Source organism: Doryrhamphus excisus, chromosome 9 (genome assembly GCF_030265055.1).
Source record: "Doryrhamphus excisus isolate RoL2022-K1 chromosome 9, RoL_Dexc_1.0, whole genome shotgun sequence".
Taxonomy (NCBI): Eukaryota; Metazoa; Chordata; class Actinopteri; order Syngnathiformes; family Syngnathidae; genus Doryrhamphus; species Doryrhamphus excisus.
The window spans coordinates 9,139,964-9,165,578 of record NC_080474.1 but is presented as its reverse complement, the minus strand read 5'-3'; the positions used below and the strand labels follow the sequence as shown (position 1 = coordinate 9,165,578).

The following is a 25,615-nucleotide window of genomic DNA, read 5'->3' as shown; positions in this document are numbered from 1 at the left end:
TCTTTGAGTATTGTTTTTTCAGGCGGTCTTTAAAAACAGCAGGGTGCTCCTGTCTTACAGATGATCTTTGGTTATTGTTTTTGGTACATCCTTCAAAAACAGACAGCTCCTGTTATAAGTAGACTAACGTTCCTTAAAAAAGCAAGCACTTCTACTAGATTGATGATCTTTGACTGGTGATTTTTTTTTTGTAGTCCAACCATCAATGTACTCCTGTCATACAGATGACTATTTTTGCAGAATGTCCTTAAAAACAGCAGGGTGCTCTTGTTATTTAGAGGATCTTTGATTGTAGTGGACATCCTTCAAAAACACAGCACTCCAGTCATGTAAAACATCTTTGAAGTCGTTGAACAGCCTTGTGCTCAAGTATATTTTCAACGGCAAAGAAAACCCAACAAATAGTTGTAAATGTTTTTATTAGAAAATACTTCTGCATGAGATAAAATAGGTTGGAGAGGAGGAGAGCGAACGCGGAGGTAAACACATGCTGTACATCAAAAGTCAGTATTCAGGTATTACACAAGCTTGTCATCTAAAACCACATCTGATTATTATTATTATTATTATTATCAGTGCGTTGATTAACACTCACACGCACGCTGTTGGCATTCATTGTGTTGTAACTACAGACACATTTTTCTGGATGAAATGGTGAAATCATGAGGTCATTATCAGTGCTCCACTTGTTCTGGTGTCCTCCAGCACAATGCTGCTAACTCACTGTTAGCACACTGATACAGTGTTAAACTATGTTCACATTGAAGCTGGATTCAATCCGCTTTTTCTTACATTCCCTAGGCAAGCTGCAGGCGTGGGAAGCAAATGCACGACTAAAGAAATACTAAAGACATTTTTAGCAATTCATAGAGATGAGACTACAAATCATGCTAGCTAGCGGCTGAGGTTGTGCGTGTAGGCACGGTGGTGCTTGGGGCTAAATGCTAATGTTAGCATGCTAACAACGTCAAAACCCATGAGCGGATTCATTTCACAACATTGGTACAATGGGTTTCTCTATTTCAGTTTCCTGCGGAGTACGTAGCAGGGCCACATTGAAAAAGAAATGAGCACAGATTTCAAGAATAAAATCATAAATTTACAAGAAAAATGGCTTCAATTGATGAAAAAAAGCTTTCCTGAAGGAAAAGGAATGTTTCCTTCCTTCCTGAAGAGCTGTGCTCTATTTTCTCTCTGACACGTATGAGATATTATGACTTTTACGTCTTTATTCCCATAATATTATGACTGTTTTTCTACTAAATTAACGACTTTCTTTGCAATTTTGTTCTCGTAATGTTACGCCTTATTTCTAGTAAATGTATGACTTTATTCTTGTAAAATTACAACTTTTTTCTTGTAACGTTATGACTTTGCTCTCATCATATTATGACATTTTTTTCTTGTATAATACAAATTATTACAATTTTATATTCATTTAATATTACATTTATGATTTTATTCTTGTAATATTACAACTTTTTCCTTGCAATTGGACAAAATTTGTTCTTGTACTAGTACAACTTTTTTTCTCATAAATGTGTGACTTCATTCTCGTGATAGTAAGACTTTTTTCTCTCATAAATTTAGAACGTTATTGTCGTGATATTAAGACTTTACTCCCGTAAAATTATGACATTTTTATCATAAATTGACAACTGTATTATCATAATATTACAACTTTTTCCTTGCAAATTGACAACTTTGTTCTAATATTACACCTTTTTTTCTCATAAATGTGCGACTTTATTTTCATAATTTTAAGACTTTTTTCCAAATAAATGTACGACTTCATTCTTGTGATAGTAAGACTTTACAATGAATTTACAATGTTATTGTCGTGATAGTCAGACTTTATTCCCATTATTCCCTTTATTTACATTTTTATCATAAACTGGTAACTGTATTATCATAATATTACAACTTTTTTTCCTCATAAAATTACAACTTTAGTCTCGTAATATTAACACTTTTTTTCTTGTGAATTTACAACGTTATTGTCGTAATATTAAGCCTTTACTCACGTAAGAAAATATGACATTTTTTCATAAATTGGCAACTGTATTATGATAATATTACAACTTTTTTTGGTCATAAAATTACAACTTTAGTCTCGTAATACAAAGATTTTTTTGTCTTCCAATGTTATTGTCGTAATATTAAGACTTTATTGCCGTAAAAATATGATATTTTATCAGAAATTGACAACTGTATTATCATAACATTACAACTTTTTTCCTCATAAAATTACAACTTTAGTCTCGTAGTATTAAGACTTTTTTCTCATAAATTTACAGCGTTATTGTCATAATATTACTTTATTCCTGTAAAAATATGATATTTTTTATCATAAATTGACAACTATATTGTCATAATATTACAACTTTTTTTCCTCATAAAATTACAACTTTAGTCTCGCAATATTAAGACTTTTTTTTCTAATAAATGTACATTATTGTCATAATATTGCAACTTTTTTCTTGTAATTTTACGACTTTATGCTCATAATATGATTTACCTTATGTTATGACTCCATTGTGATAATATTGCAACTTTTTTCTCATAAATCTACAACTTTCATCTGGTAATATTAAGACTTTTTCTTGTAAATTTACGACTTCATTCTCATAATATGACAGCTTTTTTTCCAATGTGGCCCTCATACTCCTTCGTAAGAGTTTGATATGACAGTTTGTTGCTTTTGGGAATGGGAATTGAACAATCGTGGCTGGCGTGAGCTAGCAAGCTAATGCTGGTAGGGCCAGTATGTGCTTCTCAGCAAAAATGAGCTAGAGCAGGGAAGGACGGAAGGCCAAAAAGCCATCAATCCTGGTTCTAGAGGATACAAAAGTTAGCTACGTGCTCCTATGATTCAGGCACACCAACTGTGCTTCGTGGGAGTGGGACAAGTTGGCAGTAATCAGAGATGTTTATAAAGGCATGACTGGTTGGAGAAGGTGAACAGATGATGTCTCGGCTCATGAGGAGATCTTCCTCATAGTGGACCTCAGCATCAGCGTGCACTCCTGGGGAACCTCTGGGTTTTCTATCATGCGCTGCCACAGACGCTGTTCCTCTCCGTAGGAGTCCATCCAGTCCACCTCGTTCCCATAACTTGTGCCTGGATGGGAGGCATGACCGATATGTTCCATTCATGAACCAGGAAGCAGCACGGACAAACGCAAGTTGTTTGGGTTTGACGGCTCCACTTTGGGTGAGGTCATTCATACCTGTGCCAGCTCCTAGCCTGACTCCTCCCAGGAAGACGTTACTGGCTAGGGCCTCCTTGTCCCACACGGTCAGCTCCAGACAGACGTTGTTGAGGTCTCCCGGCTGCAGGCCACAGTAGGTGAAGGTGTGGTTCCACTGAGGGTTGACCGTGCGACGCTCCACCGATGTCTTGTGCTTGGTGGACTTGTTGCTGTCAGGGAGAAGGTATCTGGACCCACAATGTACGGCTCCATTTTAGGATACTTAGACGTCCCGACGACCGTCTCACTCACTCTCTCACTCGCTCACCCTTTGACAAAAGGGTCGGATGTTCCTCCAGACTTGACAGCAGTTACATTTTTGGCCCCTTTGACTAGCAGCTCGACCATGCCCCCTTTAGGTGGTGTGAAGGTGCTCTTCTTCTTCCCCTTCAGGAAGCCTTTCTTCACTGGGAGAAACACACCCACACTCAGTAGAGTGGATAGAAAACAAACACACCCATCTTAAATGTCGTTTTCCCCTGGGCAGGAAAATGAACAAAAACAATTCATTCCTGGTCCCATGTGGTTGTTATGATTTCTCTACAAGTCTGACATAAACACACGCTGTTGCTCTAAATCGGCGGCCCACAATGCATTGCGTGATCACGTGCAAGTCTTGGTCTTGTCTTGTCTTTGTCCAATAAAACAGATCGTATTTTGGATGGTAAACAAATAGGAGAATGCAAGACAAGGCAAAATTTTAGCCAAAATGTTGGATGTTAACTGGGGGCGGATGTTAACCGAGGTACCACTGTTTGACACATTCTTGGCTTTGCGGTGTTTGAATCTGGTTCCTGGAACATGTGCTGGTTGTCCTGTTTCATAGTTATGTATTGATCTATTTATCTATGACAGCAGTGTGACAAAAACGTATCCTCCCATCCCGTGTGGAAGTGGTATTTTTTGGGATTTTTTTGGCTTCTTGCGCTGTCCTTCACCACTCCATTTGAATGTTTCTTCAAATGCAGGCTAGGGTTAAAAAGGGTCAAGGGTTAGGGTTAGGGTTTAGGGGGTTACGGTTAGGATTTAGGGTTAGGGGTCAGGGTTAGGATTGAGTATGAGTATCAGTATGATTTGTTCATTCATTCATTCATTTAATGCAAAAATATTTGCTTTATTATCCATGAATTTGCTAATTTACTGTTTTATGGCGGGAGCGGCTTCTTCCAGATCACACGCATCCACTAGCATTACCTATTGAAATTGTCTGGAAGATCATTTTTTGGAAGATCACTGCGGTGCAACTAATTTATGGTGCTATCACAAGCCATCAGTGAACTCACAACAAGCTTGGAAATCGCATGAGGGCAGAGTCTGAATCTTGGTGTCATCTTACCCCCCAAAAAACACACTAAAATCACCACACAGCAACTTTCAATCCTCATTTCAATTTCATTGGTGCCGATGCTACAATGCCTCCCTCTGGGCTCCTCTGGCTCCCTCTGTTGGACAGAGACAACATTGCAGCACCTCTACAGCCATCTATTATTGCATACATTTTAGTAGTTTTTTATTTGAAATATATATTATATTGGTACTCGTATTGTATATATGTTGGCCACCTTTTGAGTGATAAGTTGCTGTGTGATGAGTTTAGTATTCTTTGTAAGATGTTATATTGTTCTTACCATTCTTCACCGTTTGGCTGGGTACTACTGTCTTATAGTGAGGCAAACTATGGTTCCTTGTCCCAAAAAGTGTACGGTGGTCGTGTAACTATGCTGAGTACCTTGTACTTGGTCCAGCGGGAGCATGAGGTTCTTCTCAGCAGGAATGTACTTCAGCACGACAGTTAGCTCTCCTTTGTACTGCATGGTGGCGTCGATGCTGCTCTCCAGCTACACACACATTGTCTCGTCAGTTGTCCGTCTGCACGCTACAGAGGAAGCGGCTTGGCTACCTTGGGCTGCAGAACGAACCACTCGTCTATTTGGGAATCAAACTCCCAGGAGTCAAAGGTCAGCTCCACCTCTCCCAGGAAGTTGTTGTGGCCGAATCGGTCGTGGTGCCACACCGACACTTGCAAGGTGCGTGTCTCCAGCTGGGAGTGGCTGATTACATACTACAGAGGGAGAACACACACACACACACACATTAAAACCGGATGAAGGTAAAAACAGCCTTGATTACTTCAACACACACCCTCAAGTTCTCATTAAAGACAGGATTGATGCTGTTGGCCTTGATGCTGGTCTTCCTCTTGCTGTGTCGCGACATGTCCGGGAGCAGGTACGTCTTCACGTAACTGACATCAAACATTACAACTATTATTATCATTATCACTATCATTAGTCATATTGCAAAGAAAAATATCATTTTAAAATAAATATCAATAATCTAAATCATCATTGTATCATCTAGAATAAAAATAAAAATAAAAATAAAAATAAAAATAAAAATAAAAATAAAAATAAAAATAAAAATAAAAATAAAAATAAAAATAAAAATAAAAATAAAAATAAAAATAAAAATAAAAATAAAAATAAAAATAAATAAAAATAGGTAATCGATGGTTGTAGATGAGTGAAAATACATTTTGTGAGATCAGAATAATAAACGTGGCAGCATTTATACATCAAAGATGTATAAATACATCTTGTTTGATAATAATAATGATAATAATCTCAGGATGAAATCATTATCATTATCACTATCATTAGTCATAGTACATGACATCATTTTAGCAGCATGACGTAGAAATATTAACAAGAGATGGGTTTTTTTGTTGTAATAAACAAAACAACAAACAATGTTGTCATGTTTGAAAAATTCAGAATTCCGAGAAGAAAGTTGAAATCGGCAAAGTGAAAATCTTAAGACAAAAAAAAGTAAAATAAAAAATAAAATAAAAAGTTGCAACATTTTGAGCATAAGCTGGTGATATTATATGGATAATAATGTCACGTTAGTCATGCAGAAATACTACATTATAGTCATGTTATTATGATCAAACAACAAAACAAAACTGTAATTTTGGGGAAAATGCGGCTCAAGTTATGGGAATACAGTCATCATATTACGAGAAGAGGAAAAACAAAACAAAATATTAAGACAAAAAGTTATATTACAATAACAAAAAAGTAGCTATTTTACAAGAATAAACATGTTATATTATGAGAAAAAATAATGGGATAGGCTCCAGCACCCCCCGCGACCCTCGTGAGGAAAAAGCGGTAGAAAATGAATGAATGAATGAATAATGTAATTTTTTTGGTAATAGCCTTACATCACTTTACACGTTGTCACTTGTTAGCAAAGTGAAGCTTGTGTGTTGGATTGTTTTAGCTTACCTTTTTTATGAGCAGAGTTTTTACATGTGCATATAGCGGTGATGGGTTAACTTTACACTTAGGTGATGGCGATGGGGTGTGTGTCTCACGCGTCTGTGCGTTGCCTCCTCTCGTCCCCCGTTGCCAGATTGTGGCACTCTTTGACCATCACATTGAGAGCGCCTGTCTTGTAGCTGTAGCTGATGTTCAACAGGATCTCGCCACTCACCCGGGCATTGCCATAGTCACCCGTCTCACTGTACATGCTCATCATGCTGCCGATGCTGCTCTGGTGGGCGGAGACAATGGATAATTGATAGCTCTGTAGATATCCTCAATACATACCGTGGAGGAAATGATGGTTCAAAAGGGGCAGAGATGAGGATATAATGGAGGGTAGGGCGTGAAGGTGTTGATATCCTGGTCGTTACCTAATGACAAGTTGGCCTCTAACTCTCATAATAGTCATTAATGGCGCACAACAAATGTATTCTGACCATAACACTTATTTAGCATTACGTGTTAAAGCTTCAAAGTAAAAGTCAAAGGTCATTAAGGGAGAAAAATAATCCAAACATGTGTGAAAAAGTCATTGCCCCACCTGTTAAAACAGACTTAAGTGAGATGAATTGAGATCTATCAGTCTGGAAAAGGTTATGAAGCCATTTCTAAAGCTTTGGGGCTCCAGCAAACCACAGTGAGAGCCATTATTCACAAAGGGTAAAAACCAACCAAACCAAATAAGCCAACCAAAACTGACCCCGAGAAGGCAGCGACGGCTCATCCAAGAGGTTACAAAAAAACCCCACAACAACATCCAAAGACCTGCAGGCCTCACTTGCCTCAGTTAAGGTCAAGGTGTTGAGGAAGACACTGGGCAAAAATGGCCAAGACCAAAAGCACTGCTGAACAAAAAGAATATTAAGATGCTGGAAAAGCCTTCAAAGATGAGTGTGGCATGTAGGTTTGGATTATTTTTCTCCCTTATGTAACCCATGTCATGCCACGACACTAATGAGGAGCAGTCATATGACTTGGTCAGCTGACGTGAGGTCCCCTCCTGATTCGCGGTCGTTGCTGCAAGGAAACACTAAAAAGGGCCAGCGGGTGGCTGTGGCTGGTCACAACAAGCGGCATGCTCACAACCCTTTTTGAAATCAACCTAAAGAAGGCAACTTTGCATTGAGCTTCCCTCTCACCGGCCACGTCTGCGGCCGCTACCTTTGTATGTATACGTATACGTCTCAAACTGCTAATTGCTATCCAGTAAAGTGTGATGAATGCCACATGATGAGTTGAACTGTTACTGAAATGATGAAGTGTAAATTGACTATGGCCATCTTGAATTGAAAATGTAATTGTTTGGAATGTTTACTTGTATATTTTGACTGACATGTTGATGACTGTTTCTGGCCGGTACAGGTCAGGTTTTTATAAACAGCTGTGGTTCAGCACCAAGCAAGGAAGCCCTTCAGAAGTGGCAGCGAACTGGTAGGTCTGTCTTTCCTTTTGGCTCTGTGGATAGTGGACTAAAGGATCGAGGACCATTCCTCCAGAGTGGAGTTCCTCAATCCACCGTTACCCCAGAGACTCATCAAACTGTTATACCCAGCTACTTACCGTATACTACGTATACCCCCCCCCCCCCCATTACAATATATGATCTCACTGAAAAGCACCTGTGGTTCTGTGTTTCATTCACACCAGTTCAGACCCTCAAGAACTATTCTCCTGCATTTAGTCAGATAGCCCTAAAATAACCCCACGCTACACTTACTTGGTTTCATTTAAAAACGGCATTTTGTGTTTTTGTATTTACATTTGTTTGATGACCTGAAACATTTAACTGTGTATTGAATGAATATAATGTTTGCATTAGGATGCAATGTGACTCTATTATACCACTTACTGTCTCAGCGTCCGAGTCTGGGACATTGAGGAAGCCCCACCTCCTCTCTGAGGCAGGAGTGGAAGGCTTTGAGGAGGAAAAGGGGAAGGGAGTAGAAAAAGAGAGAAAAAAAAGAACTGAGGCTTGTTGATGTTTGCGGAAGAGACGGAAATGGAGCACAAGACCAGCATCGGCACAGATCTCCGCCGTAATACAGCCAGAAACAACATTACGCTGGGTTACCATGGCGATTATCAGACCTAGTGACAGAGATGACAGCTCATCAGGAATTGGCCATGAAATCTGTATGGAGTAACACATCATCACGCTGAAGGACACTTCCTGCATCATTGCATGATGACTTTGAGGAAATGACACTTCCCTAGTCATCGGGGGACTAAGGTCCACGGCATCTCTTAAAACATTATGAATTTGTAGTTTTAAATTTATGAGAATACAGTTGTTAATTCCCTTAAGTATAATAAAACAACAATGTAGCGTTAATCCTCCAGAGAGCGAACCAGCAGCAGGAGAACGCAAGACGCCATAAAGCTTGCTACATGTTTACATAGTCATCACACACACACACACCCTCAGCAGACACACACCCAGCTAGCATGCATATATGTTTACATTCACTGTCTCTGTCATTCAGTTCACCCGAGGTAGCGCCATTACCATCGACACGGCATTGTTGAGGCGGAGGCCGGCCATCTGGCTGTGAGCCGACATCAGGGCGTCAATGTCTTCTTCCGCATCCTGGTCAGAGAACTCCTGAGGACGATAGCAATCGTACTGAACGAGAAGGGAGATGTGAGGCCCCTGGGGAGGGCTGACCACAGCTGCTCTGTGTGGGCGCATCAACTTTAAAAAAACAAGGCGGAACACATGGCTGTTGTACTAAATCACAATGTGGATGGATGAAGTTACAGCAGGCGAGTGGCCGGGAATCTAGAGCCCTGAGGGCATTTGCCTAGAGAATGTCAACACTCGCCACACACATGTATTGTATTATTGCATTTTAACACTGACTAAGTAAGACTTAGTCAGTAACACTTAGTAATCCTTATTTTTGTGCAAAAATAGGGTTAGGGTTAACCCTAACCCTGACCTGAAACTGAAAATAAAAATAAAAATATCAAAGATGTATAAACATCTTGGTTCAGACAAAACAATTAAAAATGATAACAATCTCAGAATGAAATCCACGTGTTCACAAAAGTGAAGTGTGTTTGTAGTGTGTAAGGGTAGAACCACTTACTGTCTCATTGAGACCCGGGACAGAGCGGCTTCTGAGACTGAAGGCGTCGTCGCCGGCTTCGGAACCTGCCACCGACAGGTCCATTTGTGAGCGGCTGTGATCTGATTGGTGCAAGGAGGAAAAGGGAGTACTAAGGATGAATGTATTGGGACATACTAGCTCTTATAACATGATACACAATGTGGGCACGATACCTTTGGATGGTTTTGGTTAAAATGATAAAGATGTTCAGCAGCTCCGTGAGAGGAGCTGTGACATAATAGGCGCCATTATGCCTTTACTACCTCTTCTATAGTGAGGAGCTCACTGTCGGCAGCTGCCACTTGAGGGGACATAAACGACCTCAAGATAATAATGCTCACCGTGGAGCCACATTTAACGATGTGTTTGTTATTGTGGTCTGATGATGTCAGACAGCGTGGGCACACAGCAACACCAACCTGAGGACACTGAAGCCCTCGACACGGAAATGGTAGGAGCGCCGTTGTTCTTCCCGTTATTCCCTGCAGTTTTCCTCTCAGACGCGCTGCTACTGGAGTGAAAGCTGTAAACGCTCTCTGCTCCGTCAGGCTGCGTGCCGGCACAACAGAAAAACAGCGTTCGTTGCGTGGAATGAAGCGGCGGCGTGTGTGGTTACCGTGCGTGCGTGCGTTGGCTGACCTTGACCCGCCGGTTGCTGCTGCGAGTGGAAGATCTGTCGGGAGTTTGGCAACGCTGGTTGTTGTTGAGCGGTGTCGACATCCCGTAGGAATCGAAAGCCGCCATGCTTCCGCTGAGTGACAAGCACACAGGAAGGAGATTGTGGGACGCATCATTTCATGTAAGCAACAAGCATTGTGTACAATATCGGGGGGGTGACACTGGGTGAGAACTTTTCAGAAAGAAGGAAAAATAAACGAAAGCAAAAGTTAGGAATTATAGTTTTATGAACGTATGAATGTTTGGTGGTGGGCGAAAAGGCACCAGACCACCCTATGGCAGCTGTGGATACGGATGTAGAGTACCACCACCAGTGTGTGTGACTCAGGAGTGAATTAATAATGGGTTCATGTCACTGTAAAGCGCTTTGGATGCCTTGTGACACTACATGAATGCAATACATTATTATTAGTAGTAGTAGTATAGAAATATAATTTTTTTTTTTTAAACAATTAGGACTGAATGAGAGGGTGGATCAACTGATATTATATGTATGTACTATAGGAGGTGCAGAATTTTGGGGGAAAATACTAAAAAGGTCATACTGGTAGTAGAAATAGTAGGATTTTTAATTAAAACATTTTTAATAATAAAAATTGCATGCTGGTAGACAGCCAAAGCTAAAGTGTTATTTGTTTTTTTTTGTTTGTTAGTTTTTTTGGGGTCAGGGGTAGTACAAAAGGAGTTCAAGTTGTAGAAGTAGTAGAAAAAATGTTGTAGGGGGCTGGGTTAACCTGGAGGAACATTTTGGAAGGCACAAAATGAATTTTAAAATGAGCAACAACAACAACAAAAAAAACAGCTGGTACAGGACCCCATTGGGGGCTCAGGGGGATGGGTCACCCAGGTGCCAAATTTAGGGGGTGTAAAATATCTCAAAAAAGAAAAAAACCTAGCAGTGGTAGTAGCAGTAGCAGTAGCATACAAAAAAAAGGCATACCTATTTGTATGCTGATTCGGAGCAGAGCGAACGCTTCGCACGCTGTGGGTGTCTCCATCTGAGGCGGACTTGACGCTATGGCCGTCGACACCATTCTCTGACCTGAGGGGTTGGGTGCCGAGTTTGTCCAAATTCATCCTCCTGCGATAAACACACAAATACATTCAGACTTGTCCTTTTTCTGAACGTTTAACATGGAAGCTTTATCCGGCAACTTTGCTTGCAGCGCTATTGTAGCACGCTTAGGAAATAATCAGATGCAATCTGTAGCTTGGGTAAAACATGTCAACAAACGTGAGGCACAACTTAACGTACCTACTGCAGACAAATAAATACCTAAGCAAAACCTGTCTAGTTCTGCTGCAAGGCATGCTGGGTAGCTTGTGGTACTCTCTCTCCCAACAGTTTGCAGTGTCGCATTTTTTGCTTGATTGCAAAACATGTTGAAGGAAGAAAACAAGGAGGGATGTATCCAATATTGTTAGACTACCCAACATCCCTTGCGGCACTTCAATAACAGTTGAAGTCACGTGTTGTGTTTGCCACTTAGCTGTTATTCATCACCCACGTAGGAGTAACCGTTTACGTGATGCGATCCTTTGCTGTGGATGTGGTGTGTTTTCGGTTTGGTGTATGTCGCCCTCTTTGATGACCACCCATATATGGACGCCCCGCTGCAACATTTTATCACCCAATGTGGCCCACGAGTCAAAGAGTCCCCCCCACCCGGCAGGATTACGCCAAAACGACATGACTGATTTCCATGGCGATGAGGCAATGAGGCGCATTACCGCCACCCCCAGGACTGGAGTGGACCAGAACTATAGAGTATGTGTTGATGTCCCACTGAGCCTTTCTTGCATTGGATCTCAGTGAATTGTGTCCCTAATGTGGCCAGTGAGAGTATTCATTGAAAATAAGCTCCATCATACCCTCTTCTTCTCTGTCCATCCACAGGATGTTTGGAGCTCCTGCTGGATTTCGGTGTGTCGGACCTCCCCGACTCAGGATGGGGAGACAAGCTGTCCTCTGCGGCTTTGGAGGTTCAAAGACAGGGAGGACGTGCTTGTTAAAAATGTATCCTGCATGAAGTAGAGGCGGTGCGTGAGTGACAAGTCACCGGTCGGGCTGCTGAGGATTGTTTGCTTAACCACGTCACTGCTCAACAGTTTGTGCTCAAAGCGCTTGGACCGCTCCTCCAGGAACCACTCTCCGGTCACCACCTTCAGCTCTCTGAGGACACAATGTCAACACACCTCTAGAACACAACACCCACTGAACTAGCAGTGTTAGGGAATTCTATGTATGACAAGGTCAAATCTTCTTTAACAAATCTCACCAGAGCTCATCTTACTAAAATCAAAGGTGCAGTTTAAGGTTGGTTACTGTGGTGTAGTTTTTTTTGTTTTTTTTTAAAAACCTTATTGGTAAAAAATGTCAAAGAAATTACAGCAAGGAACTGTATTTAATAATTGAAAATGGGTGTTTAAGATGTACCCCGTGGATGAAAATGCATTTCATTCAATTACATTTTATCACATTTTTGTGAACTAAGAGATTTTTGTATTAATTGTCAAAGGTTGAAAATTGTGGAAATAAATTAGCATAAAAATGTAAGAAATAAAAAAATAACATATTTAGTATTTGGGACAAGTGGTTAGCACGCAGGCCTCAAAGCCAGGAGACCGGAATTCAATTCTACCCTCTGCTTGTTCTCCCTGTGCATGCGTGGGTTTTCTCCGGTTACTCCGGTTTCCTCCCACATTCCAAAACCATGCTAGGTTAATTGGCGACTCCAAATTGTCCATAGGTATGAATGTGAGTGTGAATGGTTGTTTGTCTATATGTGCCCTGTGATTGGCTGGCCACCAGTCCAGGGTGTACCCCGCCTCTCGCCCGAAGACAGCTGGGATAGGCTCCAGCACCCCCGTGACCCCTCATGAGGATAAGCATCTGAGGCCCTCACACACACACACGCTAATTTGGGCCCCAGCAGGCGTGGTACTTACGAGATCTTAGCACACACGTTACACCTCCACTGGTGCCGCTTGGTTGTGGTGACGCGGCACTCGTTGCACACCCGCATCTGGCACTCGTCGCAGAGCTCGCCGCGATCGAAGATCAGGCCCAGCGTTTTGACGCAGCGTCCGCACTGACGCTCCCCGGACTCTCGCGGCGTGCTACGGGAACCTTTGCGTTTGATCTCTAGCAGCTCGTTCTTAAGCTTCCTGTTGAGACGCCAACATGAGAATGTGAGATGTGACGAGACAGAAGGGGGTGGGGGGGGGTGAAGCCCGCAGAACGCTCACCGTATCCTCTTCTCCTCTCGTTTCCTTAGCTTCTCGTCTTTCTGCAGCACCTTCAGGATTGTGTCTCGCTCGTGCTCCAGCAGGAAGGAGAGGTTCAGGTCGTCAGTGACCTCCATCGCTCCCTCGGTTCTTCTCGGCACAGGAGGTGGAATCAGCTGAGCAGAGCATGGGGGTAACCGCCAATCTCCTTTATTTCCAACGCCACCATTCTGACTTCACATAGTTGTCCAGTCTTCTGCAGAGAAACCCGGGGAGATATCAATAGAATGTGTTGAACATTTCAAGAACCACAGTGGCTTTGACATAAAATCCCAACGCAGATCTCTCAGCATTAACTGACTGGATTTCATAAGAAACCTCGCTATTTCATTCTCTCCAGTCCGTCGTTCCTGCTTCATTTCCGCCCTTTTAGCAGGAAAAGCCTCGCCTCCTCTTTCCTTTACACGCATTAGGAAGCCTCTTAGCTCCATTATGAATGATTGCAGCATTTGGAGCAGAGGAGCCGCAGCTGCTCAGTGTGATCACTGGGGAGATTAGCTTGTCCTTTAAGAAAGAAGGGTGGAAATGCATGCTTGGAAATGGGACTTTATCTATGGCCTTTACAGGCCACTCATACTTGCTAAGTTATTCCACAGCAGTACAGTGAAACCTTGGTTAGCGTCATTAACTCCTTCCGGCAGGCCCGACTCTAACCAAAACGTATGTTAACCAAATCAAGTTTTCTCATAGGAAAAAATGTAAATTAAATGAATCCATTTGGGAAAGTCAGACACATTTTTATAGCTTTACATGCATAAGACAACATTAGTGACAGTAGTGACACCAACTTTCTTGGGCTCCATTTTTGGTCAAAAGAAAAGCAGAGACTTGGTGAGAAACACTGCTGAATTCAAGAAAATAACTTATGGCAAAACAGGAAGGTGGCCGTGTTGATACTGCTGCCACGTGGTGTCTTTGGCAACGCGTCATCATGGTAATGGTAATGTTTTTTTTATTTAATTTTTTCATGTCTTCGTTGAAGGTCAAAGTAACCTTAAATGCTCATTTATTCCTTCCATTCATCATTCTTGTGTATTCAGAGTTCTTCCGCTTCTAGTTTCCATTTATTAGTCTTTATTTGTCTTGTGAGCAGACAGAATTTGTTCTTCTTTAGTAGATTTATCAAGCTGAGAAATGCTGATTAACTGTCATTAATTAGATTAGTTTTCTTCTTGCTGGTAAAATAACAAGATGACTTTTATTCTTGTCTTTTCGGGCCTTCCCTTGACTCTTATTCACTCTTATTTTCCTCATGTATCAGCAGTTATGATGAGTGCACCTCACAGGCGCTTGTGCTGCAGTCGGCGTGGTGTCCTGAGTAAACACAAACGGAGCAACTTTGCAAACAGAGACGAGACAGAGTTAAATCCACTTTTAAGTCTGGATGTAATAATGAAGGTTCTAGTTGTAGTTCAGAGGAAAGTGTGACTCACCTTTGCAAGGTTTTCCTCCGCCCGCAGTCTATAATGGCCCCTTTGTTGCTTAATGCTGAAGAGGTTGCGTCGCAGTGCTTTGTAAGTAATTTTGCGCAGGGGGGCGGCCATGCTTGCATGCAGACAGCACCGCGGGTCTGCTAATTAAAGAGCGCAGGTGTGCACGGCGGCAGTGGCGGCGGCGGCAGACAATCAGAAGGCATGTGAGGGGAATGTTAAATGTGCTGCCGGTAGGGGGGAACGCTACACATTTTACACACATCTACGGGTCTGCAGGACCAACTTACAGCAACGTATGAGGGATTACTGCACTCTGTATTAGTGATTGTTGTACTAAAGCAATTCTGTACAAACTGCCTGGGGCGCGTCATCGTATCAAGGAGAAGCCAGAGCTTTAAAACCCTTTTGTTTGTTCTTCCCAGTGAATTTCTATGTACCGTAAGCATTTGTATGTTCCATGTGAAACATTGTTAAAGGGGTTGTATTATGCTTTTTCCACTTCTCTGACCTATAAATGTCGCTAGAATGTTGTATCGTCGTCTTAAATAATACCAAAGTTTCAGATAATGAGGTTTGCGCAGTTAACCCTAAAGAAGTTTAGGATGGCTCTGAATGCTCAGTGGCAGAGAGCTTTTTATAACACCGGCTCACAGTGAGCCTTCCTTATATGGGCGTAGCTGTACAAGCTGAGTGGGACCAATCACAGTGGAGTGGGCATACCTGGAGGTGGAATAAATAAAAGCAGACCGTTTTGGAAATCCAAGGAAATACAACTGGAATAGGTGCAGATGCTGGAAGATCTAGAAATCGTGCTTAGTCACTCTATAGGACTCCACAACTCAATACAAAGGGCCAAAAATCAGCCTAATAGGTCCCATTGGCCAGTGAAGTGCTCTGATGGGAAGTAATATTGGTACTTGTATATTTCTACCTTTTGAGTGTGTTGTGGAAAAAAATTCTATCATCCTAAGTAGGATAGAGAATGCCTGAAATAACATACATAACAACAATACATAACTCTGGCAGTTTTTATTACCTTTGCAAAACAAAGGGGTCAGACAACACACAGTATGCATGGTGGTCTGTAGGTGTCTGGCCAAGAGTGGTCTCTTGGCGGGAAATTTTATACTCCATAGCATGCAAATGAATTACATTACAAAAGAAAGGAGACTTCTTCTCACTCCCCTCATGCCGCCCTCATGTATGGGGGTTAGCCTACACACCCAACCTTCTGGCACGGTTTGTCACACCCATGCGAGATAACCTCCTAGGGTCAACCATTTGGTGGGACCTCCTGATGTCCCCTGTCCCGTGAAGGTGGAGCTTTGATCAAAGAAGGACCTCCTCCGACACGGTCCCTAACCCCAGGTTACAGATAGCCTCCTGCTGTGCCCACGATCCTTGAAGGGACAGCAGGATGTGCTTGGATGCAAATGTTGAAGCTCTACAATAGGCCGTAAAGTAATTCACACAATGTGTAACCTTACATGTTATACCTGTGAAATATACATTTTCCCATCACAAGTGTTAAGTTGCTGTGTGATGATTTTAGCCTTCTATCAAATTGACTGTTATATTGAGTAATGACCTCCTGTGATGTTGAATGTGTTGATAAGCTCATGCTGCCCAGTTCTCACGGAGAGAGAGGTGTGGCTTGCCATGATGCATATGCGTTAATCCAGCTAGAAACGGTAACATAATTCATAAATCCATTCATGATATCTCCAGAAGGTGTATAATTCATTTGGCCTTGGCGGAGGTCAGCAGCGGACTGCAGTTATGATGATTGCAAAAGCCTGGTGGTCTGCGTGGTGTTTGCCTTAGGAGGATGGAGAGCTTGGCAAACAGCAGCAGCAGCCCAGAGGAGGCCACAATAACCTCTCATATTCCTCAGCGCCATGAAAATAAACCAGCCATCATCACAAAAAGTAGTGAGCCTTCAGTATGACTGATGAGAGTACTGCAGAGCATTCATGAAAAGACACATTTCTCCAATAGGAAACTTACACACTCACAACACTCCATTACGGTGTATCCGCCTGGTTTGGAGTGAAAGATGGATTCCAATCTGGATTGATGAATAATAAATCCTAATTGTAACCCTACTCATCACACTCACCATGGCAGTCATGGAAGTCATGTGACGGGAGCTGCTGTGCATCAATATGTACATCTTAAATGCCACCGCCGAGGTAGGTCACACGCATTGACAACTTCCTCCTGAATCATTCATGATCATGAATGCCACCCACACACAGGCAGACGTTGACCAAGAACCATGTGGTCGAGAAACAATCAACTGCTGAGCTGCCAAAAATATTATATAATAATACAATATAATATAATAGGGATGTCCGATATTGACTGTTTTACCAAAAAAACATATGCCTATATTGTTCAACTCTCAGTTTTCAATACCGATATTGATATCTCCAACAAGAAATATCGCCTTTGGTGGAATTTTTTAAATAGCGGTTTTCATTATCAAAGGGAAAAAAATCAGATACTGATATGAACCGATGTCGATATTATGCTGATATTGGGACAATTTCATTTTTTTATGTATTTAGGTATATCTCACATTATAGAACGTGCATTACCTCAAGTATTTATTATTGCATTTGTATTTTTCCAATTGAATATTACATATTATGATGATTAATTTTGTTCATTCATTCATTCATTTTCTACCGCTTATCCAAGGGTCGCGGGGGTGCTGGAGTCTATCCCAACTGTCTTGGGGCGAGAGGCAAACAACCATTCCCACCCACACTCATACCTATGGACAATTTGGAGTCACAATTAACCTAGCATGTTTTTGGAATGTGGGAGGAAACCGGAGTACCCGGAGAAAACCCATACATGCACGGGGAGAACATGCAAACTCCACACAGAGATGGCCGAGGGGGGAATCGAACTCGGGTCTCCTAGCTGTGAGGCCTGCACGCTAACCACTCAACGGCTGTGCAGCTCTTTTATTGTAATTGATTGACTTTATTTATTTGGTTTGTAATATTATTCTACCTTCTTTCATGTTCTTTTTTTTTCTTTCCCCATTATAATAATACATTATTTTAATTTGTATAATTATTGATTAATTATTTACAATTTAATTTGTATTGTATTATTTGTGTCATTTTTTAATTATATATATATTATTTATATATATTTATATATTATATATTTTAATATTTAAAAATGTAATTTATTATTCACTTCATTACTGCTATCAGATGCATTTATTTATTTTTTGCAAGGCAAAGCAGACTTTAAAAAGCTACAGCTGACCTCCGTGGGGGGGAGGGGCTGTGTCATACATGACACGTGTAGTTATGATGAAAGCCTAGGCGGACATAAAACACGATTATCCCTCTAAGGTGACAGGCCCTCAGCGTGGACACTGCCATAAAAGAGGTGAGCCATTCAAAGGGCATCAGTAGGAAGGAGACGGATACTGTATGGTGGCAGAGAAGCACCAGTAGGGCCGTGTTCCACCAGATCCAGCAGATGGCGCTGCGCTGACTTGGATGACCCCAGTCTGGCTGTCAACATGCATGTGAATCCTTACAAGATGTTCCTCCCCACTTTCCCTTTCTCTGTCCTGTGGGGCAATCCTCTGCCCTATGTTGCCATGGAAACTCTAGCGCCCATGGGCATAAATGGCTGAGCCCCATGAATTCTACCTAGCAACAAGCACGTGACCTGACATGACCATCATTTTGTCAAATCAACGTTTTCCTTTCTAAAGTTTCCACAGAAAGAGTACAGAGTGGTCATAAATGGTGGCGCTCTTGTATTCTGCCTAGCAACAAGCATGCGCCAACCCTCCCTGTCCTTTCTCTGTGGCAAGGGTGTCAGGAACATATGGTTTGTTTATCAGTTGATTATTGTTTCGATTAATCGGTGAATCAGATTTAAAAAACATACATTTTTCACTACTGAGGGAGCAAATAAGTGCTTTGACAGATGTTTGTCAAAGCACTTCAGTACAATAAATGTCAACAAAAACACAATCATGATCATTTTCTTAGTCCAGTCATCAGAATCGTGTTGTTTGTAAACAGTTAGTGGTTGGGTCCTCAACATATCAGAAAGAGGCAAATGTGTGAATAACTCCTTTTGGCTAAAACATTTTGGAATGTCCCTGGAGAAAAGCCACACATGCACGAGGAGAACATGCAAAATCCACACAGAGATGGCCGAGGGTGGGATTGACCTCGGGTCTCCTAGCTGTGTGGCCTGCACGCTATCCACTCGTCCGCCGTTCAGCACGACAAAACAAACATTCTCCTTAAATTCACAGCAACATTGTCTCCTCTTATAAATATCTCGCAGCTCTGCCGTCTTTAGCCGCTTTAAAGGAAGTGAAGCAAGAATGAAGCCATTATCTCGGATGTGCATCACCCTGCATGCTAGATACTTCCTGCGTTCACCGTGGCTTGACAGTCGGGATTAAGTCATCGCCTTCACGGCGAGGATGAGATGAGACGGCGAGCTTTGGAGATGAATGCGAAAGCGAGTGGGGACGTGAAATGCTCAACCAAGGGGAAGGTGCCTTGCTTCTTATTCTTCTTCCTTTCTGGGTTTGTGCTCTCTGATCATGAGCCATCAGGGCGCTGATCGGTGCGAGTCCAAAATGTTGCCCTTCCATGTCACATTGCACCTGCCAGAGGAGCTGTCGTCTGCCTCTTTAATGACCTAACAGGCCTTCCGGCAAGTTCTAGCGGGGGTTCAATAGAGCAGAATTAGAGAAAAAAACACACCAATAAGCAAAACAATATCTCCTGCCTCTAAGGGATCGTTCACACGACACCGATGATCCTGGAAACAGCCCACGATGTGTCATTAAAGGCTGAAAATGACCCCATTTTTAAAAAGGCCGTATGAACAAGTCACATGTTTGAGTCTTTTTCATTAAAAGCAGAGAAGCCAGAGGGCGGCAGGACATGAGCGCCACTTCCCCCGTAAATGACCAGCAGAGGAACAGGCGGCGGGGGGGGGGGGGGGATTGTAAGGGAAGGAAAATTGGATATTTTCCTTGTCTTGTTAAGCCTAGAAAACCTGTGTATGACTATATGTTTAATATAAATATTTATAGTTTTTTACCGGCTGCACGGTGGTCTAGTGGTTAGCGTGCAGACCTCACAGCTAGGAGACCAGGGTTCAATTCCACCCTCGACCATCTCTGTGTGAAGTTTGCATGTTCTCCCCGTGCATGCGTGGGTTTTCTCCGGGTACTCCGGTTTTCTCCCACATTCCAAAAACATGCTAGGTTAATTGGCCACTCCAAATTGTCCATAGGTATGAATGTGGCTGTGAATGGTTGTTTGTCTATATGTGCCCTGTGATTGGCTGCCGACCAGTCCAAGGTGTACCCCGCCTTTCACAAGCTGAAAAAATACCACTTCCACACAAAATAGGAGAAGACGTTTTGTAGTATATTACATATGGCTTGTCTTTCAGTATTTTTGACTAATAACGAGTTGTAGCTAACCACCAAACGATATTTATTCATTCCTTCATTTTTGGAGTGAGGGAGTGATGAGTATTCTTCAACTCACACACGTTTCGCTGTTGCTCTCCCCGCCAGCTGCACAACACTTCGTCATTATCCACCAAATGCACTTGCGGCAAGGTGCATTCATGAACATCCGGACTTCTGATCAGCATTGCAATACATGCAGGTTGTTGCACTAATTTCCTTTTTCTCAAATAATACACAAGTCTTGCAAAGACAGCTGTAATCTAACACTGCAACAAGTGTAGATATAAATGTATATCTATATTATTATTACTTATTACTAAAGTATTTAAATGACTATGCTGTTCAACCTGCATGCCAATTCAACTTTCTTCCACTGTTCGCACGAAAGAAGCAAAACTCCATCAGGACTGAACAACGGATGACTACGATGAATATTGTCTGTTTAATGAGATGCACGGCTGTGGAAGGCGTAATAGAAGGTTTTTGTTTGTCGGGCACTTTAAAAGAGGCCCTTGTTGCCTTAGAGAGCAAGGCTGGATCTTATTAACCCACTTCTGTAGCCACGGCAGCTGTCTCCGTGAGCTTCAATATTTCATGGTGCAGCTTTGTGCTGCAGCACGCCTGCTGTAATTGACAAGCTAGCATCATATGTCATGGCAAAGTGAGCGGATGCTAATGGATCATGGGACCATGTGACTTATGCTACTTGCGGGTTTGACCTGAGATCAAACTATACAAGGGATGGTCCTGACATCCATTAGACACAACATGCAAAATGGTGGTCCACGTTTAGCGAGGGAGAAGTGTCAGCTAATTGGCCAATTAACTGCTTCCGCCATGTGAGTGCAGCTTTAAAAAGGCTAAAAGCTGTTGTGTCACGTATTGATTGTTCAGCAATAATGTATGCCGCTTCTGCGATGATAACGTGTATGCACCACAGGTTATGATGATTATTAAAAAAACAAAGTAGCAATATCATATGGAAAAATGTCATACATTTACTGTAAAAAGGACATAAGCATTTTCTCCCGGGTACTAACTAACTAACACGGAACGGCCCTGGACCGATGCAAAGTGTGATTCCCACAGTTCAACATTAGCATCCATGCTGCAGTAGTTTTACATGCAGAAAACAATACAAGATGCATACAAATAATGAATACAAATGGAAACATTTAAGGTTACTTCTACCTAAAAATGAAGATGTGACTGTTGCCAATGTTCATTCATCCCTTTCATCATTTATATGCATTAGTTAAAATAGTTTGATGTATGTAAAACTATAATCGTAAAACTTTGTAACTGCGTTAGTTAGCAAAGAACTACAGGGCCGACAGTTGATGACATGTAGGTATTAGCAAGCTTGCTAGTTAGCAAGTTAGCTAGTTAGCAAGCTAATAGGCTGCTAACCTGCAAATGACACAGGCTTAAATGACATATAACATCATCCTTGATCAAACAGCGTTCATTAATTACACACCTTGATGTGCGTGGACCGGCCCCAGCTCCTTTTGTTTGACAGACGCTACCAGGCCGTGTTGGCCTTTCCCTGTTTGCTGCTGCTAAATAAATATCACAACAATGGTGACACTTTGTGTGTTCTTTTGCAGCTGGGCCATCATGACTTTATTCACAATATTATTCCCATAGCCTTATGAGGTTTTCCACAACCTCATTTTTTATCTTGTTTTCTTTTATATTTCAATTTTATGGCATTAATTTTTTTTTATTTTTTTCACACAGCAACTTGGCACAAGTACCAATACGAGGTGAAAATAAGAGCTGCTATTTTAACATCTACCCCGAGTGCCTTACTGTGAAAAGACCAGAGGACAAGTGGCATAGAAAATGGTGGCTGGCGCTGCAATAATGCCTCTGTCCACCAGACGAAGCCAAAGGACCCAGAGCCAATGCATTGCTCAGATGCAATGGATTATGGGAACACTTTAAAAGAGGTGCTTTTTTCATTTCAAAATCATATTAGTACATGTTTTTATATTCCAGTGTTTAGTTACTACAGTTTAACAAAAAATAGCAGCGCTGCACACATTTTGCTTAACGGTGACCATGTTTTTCAACCAATCTTGCTCAAATTTCACACACATGTACTCGTCAGTCCCGTTAAGTTGTGCACCAAATTTCATGGTGATTCAGCTCAACACTCGAAAATTACACATTGAGATGTCTGAAAAATAACAGCACGGGCAACACAGGAGAGGGGGCAAGGCTTGGCAAATGTTTACACTTTTTACCTCACACAAAGACATACAGCCATGTGGGAATAAAAAACATGTTTGCCCTTCTGCAGCCCATCTAGGCAGCAAACCCAGTTCGAATTCCTCGTGACAAGACAGCAAGATGTGGCGACGACATAGCATAACCTCGCTGATAGCAACGCTGGTCAAATTCCACATGCTCGACCACATTCCCAAGGATCGATACATGGATTTATCATGCCCGTCATGGCACAGGGGGACACAGCGTCTGTCTGATGCTGCAGGAGGCTTGCGGCTGCATACCAAACGAGTGTGCAGCAGCGGGGGGCACCTGTGAGTAGGAGGGAGGGAAACCCTGCGCTATTATACCACCATCAGATGTGATTCAGTGTGAGAGTGTGTGTTTTTTTGGTGGGGTGGTGTGGTTTAGCATCCCCATGCTAACACTATAAATGTAATTTGTGTGCCATGATGACGCACTGACCCCACACCAACACGCCCCTGCAGCATGTGATGAGGGGGTTGTCCTAAAATGGGGAGTCCCTCTGCTTTTCTCCTCCTTATCCATCCATTGTATCCATTTGTAACGTTTGTGCACACATGTGAAGCACATTCTGGGGGATTTTGTGTTTGTTGACTGCTGCTGTGACCTTATTAGACAGCAGTACAAGAAGTGCAGCAGCAGTAATGAGGAAGGGCTGCAGGGCTTGGGGCTTTTTCACTCAGCACGCTTTCACTTGAGATGTACACAGTTTGTTAATCACAAAAAACGTGCATTTTGCAAAGATGAATACTTAATCCGAGGGGAAAAAACAGTCAGCACACCTGCATCTTGTAATGAGAGCCAAGTTATTGTAGATTTTCCTTAATTTACCAACATACATCATACATACCGAGGGATGCTGACAATATTTTGGCCTACTCGTGTACAGTGGATGCCTGCACAATCTAACTTTTTTTTTCTGAAAATACGTTGTTTTTGAAGCAAAAAATAAATCTTTTTCATTTATAAATACACGACAAAGCAGGTCACATGCACCACTGTGAGAAAGACCACAGTTTTTACGTGGTTCAAGTGTTCAAGCCTTCAAGTTTAGATTTGCTTGGCTATGGAAGCTCTGACAATCATTAGTACCTATATATTTGATCATTTTAGATACATTTAATATGTGTGTGAGGCATATTTAGGGCTGAAATGAGTTATCAACTTGGCTTAAATGTTATATATTATTGGGAATCATGTACTACATTGTTTGTTTATTGAAAACAAACGGTCAAAATTACACGTATAGTTCATGGAGGCAGCCACGAGCTTCTCGAGGTAGCTCGTCAACTTGATTTGGTATATTTTTCATCAAAATAGTCAGCATGCCAAAATGTTGTGTTGCTGCTGGATGTTCACAGTGTCTGGGTGATACTGTAAGTTTGTTTTCTTTTTGGAAATAGGAAGGTTTAAGACAAAAATGGATGAAGCAAGTGCAGAGAAGGAGAGGCATGGAAGTCCACCTCAAGTTTTTTTTGCTTTTCATTGAGGACTGCTTTGAAGGAACACCTTTATATGACGCATTTGGCTGGAATCACCGTATAAACACATTAAGAATTCCATGCCACCTGAATCTAGTCTAATCACGGTCACTTTTATTGCAAATGTTGATCCAAAATTCACATTATTATTTATTTATTATTGGTTTTTAAAAAAATAGGCACAGTATTCTGAAGGATGGTTCTAATATTTCACCCAACACCATCTAAAAATGATTATTTTTGAATAATATTAATAATTTGTTCGTATATTTTGTAGCCAGCAACCATAATCTATCCCATCGGACGCCTTGTGGGTTGAATAGTGAAATCCAATTTTAATATAAATCTAAAAGATTAGAAACTACAAGCAAACTAACAAATAAACATACTGTTAAACAAAATGAGCCCCCTGTGTGCCTTTATTTGTCTGACAATAAGGGGATGTTGTCAAATGGAAGTACATTAAAGTACATGGAAGTACATGTACATACAGTACAAGAAATCTATATTTTTCCCTCCCTAGGTGAAGATCATACCTGACTGCAACTCTTCACCCACATTTACTCACCAACAATGAACATCTACATCGATGCGATCATGCCCCACGAGCGTGTAAATGTGCCGTATTGTTACAACTGGCCAATAAATCCACCAGAAAGCTGCATCGTGGGGTTGGGGTGGGGGTTGGCGGGGGGAGTTAGCCTTATCACCAACACATCAGCCGCGACGAGAAAATGGGCTTTTTGCTGCATTGCACCTGTGCAAAGCCTCCGAACTTTACACAGTCCCACTGGGGGTGCTAGAATGAGCTTCCATGGCTGCGTGGTCGTGATCACACCCCCTTCCACCCTGCCCGTCATCTTGTTTTAACACACAACAAGAGTAACAAGTAGAAATCAGCTGCCATATGTCAGTGGGGAAAAACACGAAGGTGTTTTTTTTCTATTATTTCAGCGCTGGGACCCACCGAGGGAGCGCGAGAGCCAGGGACGTCTTACCTGCGGAAGGACGGTGAGGGGGAAGCCGGCACGAGGGCTCCGAGGGCCGGGGAGACGAACCAGCTAGTCCGGGCGATCGGTGACAGTGTGTGGGCTGCTCCGTAGCGCGCTTCGGCACTGAGTACACGCATCTACTGACAGGGTGTTCCTGGATGAGGGGGCGTGGTGTGTGTGCGTGTGTGTGCGTGTGCATGCGTGTGCGTGTGTGTGCGTGTCCACAGTCTCCCACTGAAGCACAGATTTCAATGTTTTGGTGTAATTATTGTCACTGTTTGGTATGTCTCTTGACTCAAGCAGGGTTGG

At 42.1% G+C, this 25,615-nt stretch overlaps 1 protein-coding gene across 2 annotated transcripts; it reads right to left on the bottom strand.

The window, feature by feature from the left end:
• Nucleotides 1–340: 340 nt before the first annotated feature.
• On the bottom strand, nt 341–25,615 carry sytl5 (synaptotagmin-like 5). Of its 2 annotated transcripts, XM_058081484.1 has the most exons (18): nt 25,313–25,615; nt 13,618–13,852; nt 13,318–13,536; nt 12,429–12,541; nt 12,241–12,343; nt 11,309–11,449; nt 10,330–10,441; nt 10,110–10,239; nt 9,670–9,770; nt 9,087–9,182; nt 8,430–8,495; nt 6,631–6,809; nt 5,394–5,496; nt 5,152–5,313; nt 4,981–5,089; nt 3,520–3,658; nt 3,231–3,439; nt 342–3,121 (listed from the first exon to the last, which is right to left on the bottom strand). In XM_058081484.1, exons 2-18 carry the CDS (start codon nt 13,731–13,733, stop codon nt 2,979–2,981), a joined length of 2,241 nt encoding a protein of 746 aa, XP_057937467.1. In that variant the 5' UTR covers nt 13,734–13,852; nt 25,313–25,615; the 3' UTR covers nt 342–2,978. The 2 variants fall into 2 exon arrangements, with proteins under 2 accessions (XP_057937468.1, XP_057937467.1); XM_058081485.1 differs by lacking the exon at nt 8,430–8,495 and having other exon boundaries at nt 341–3,121.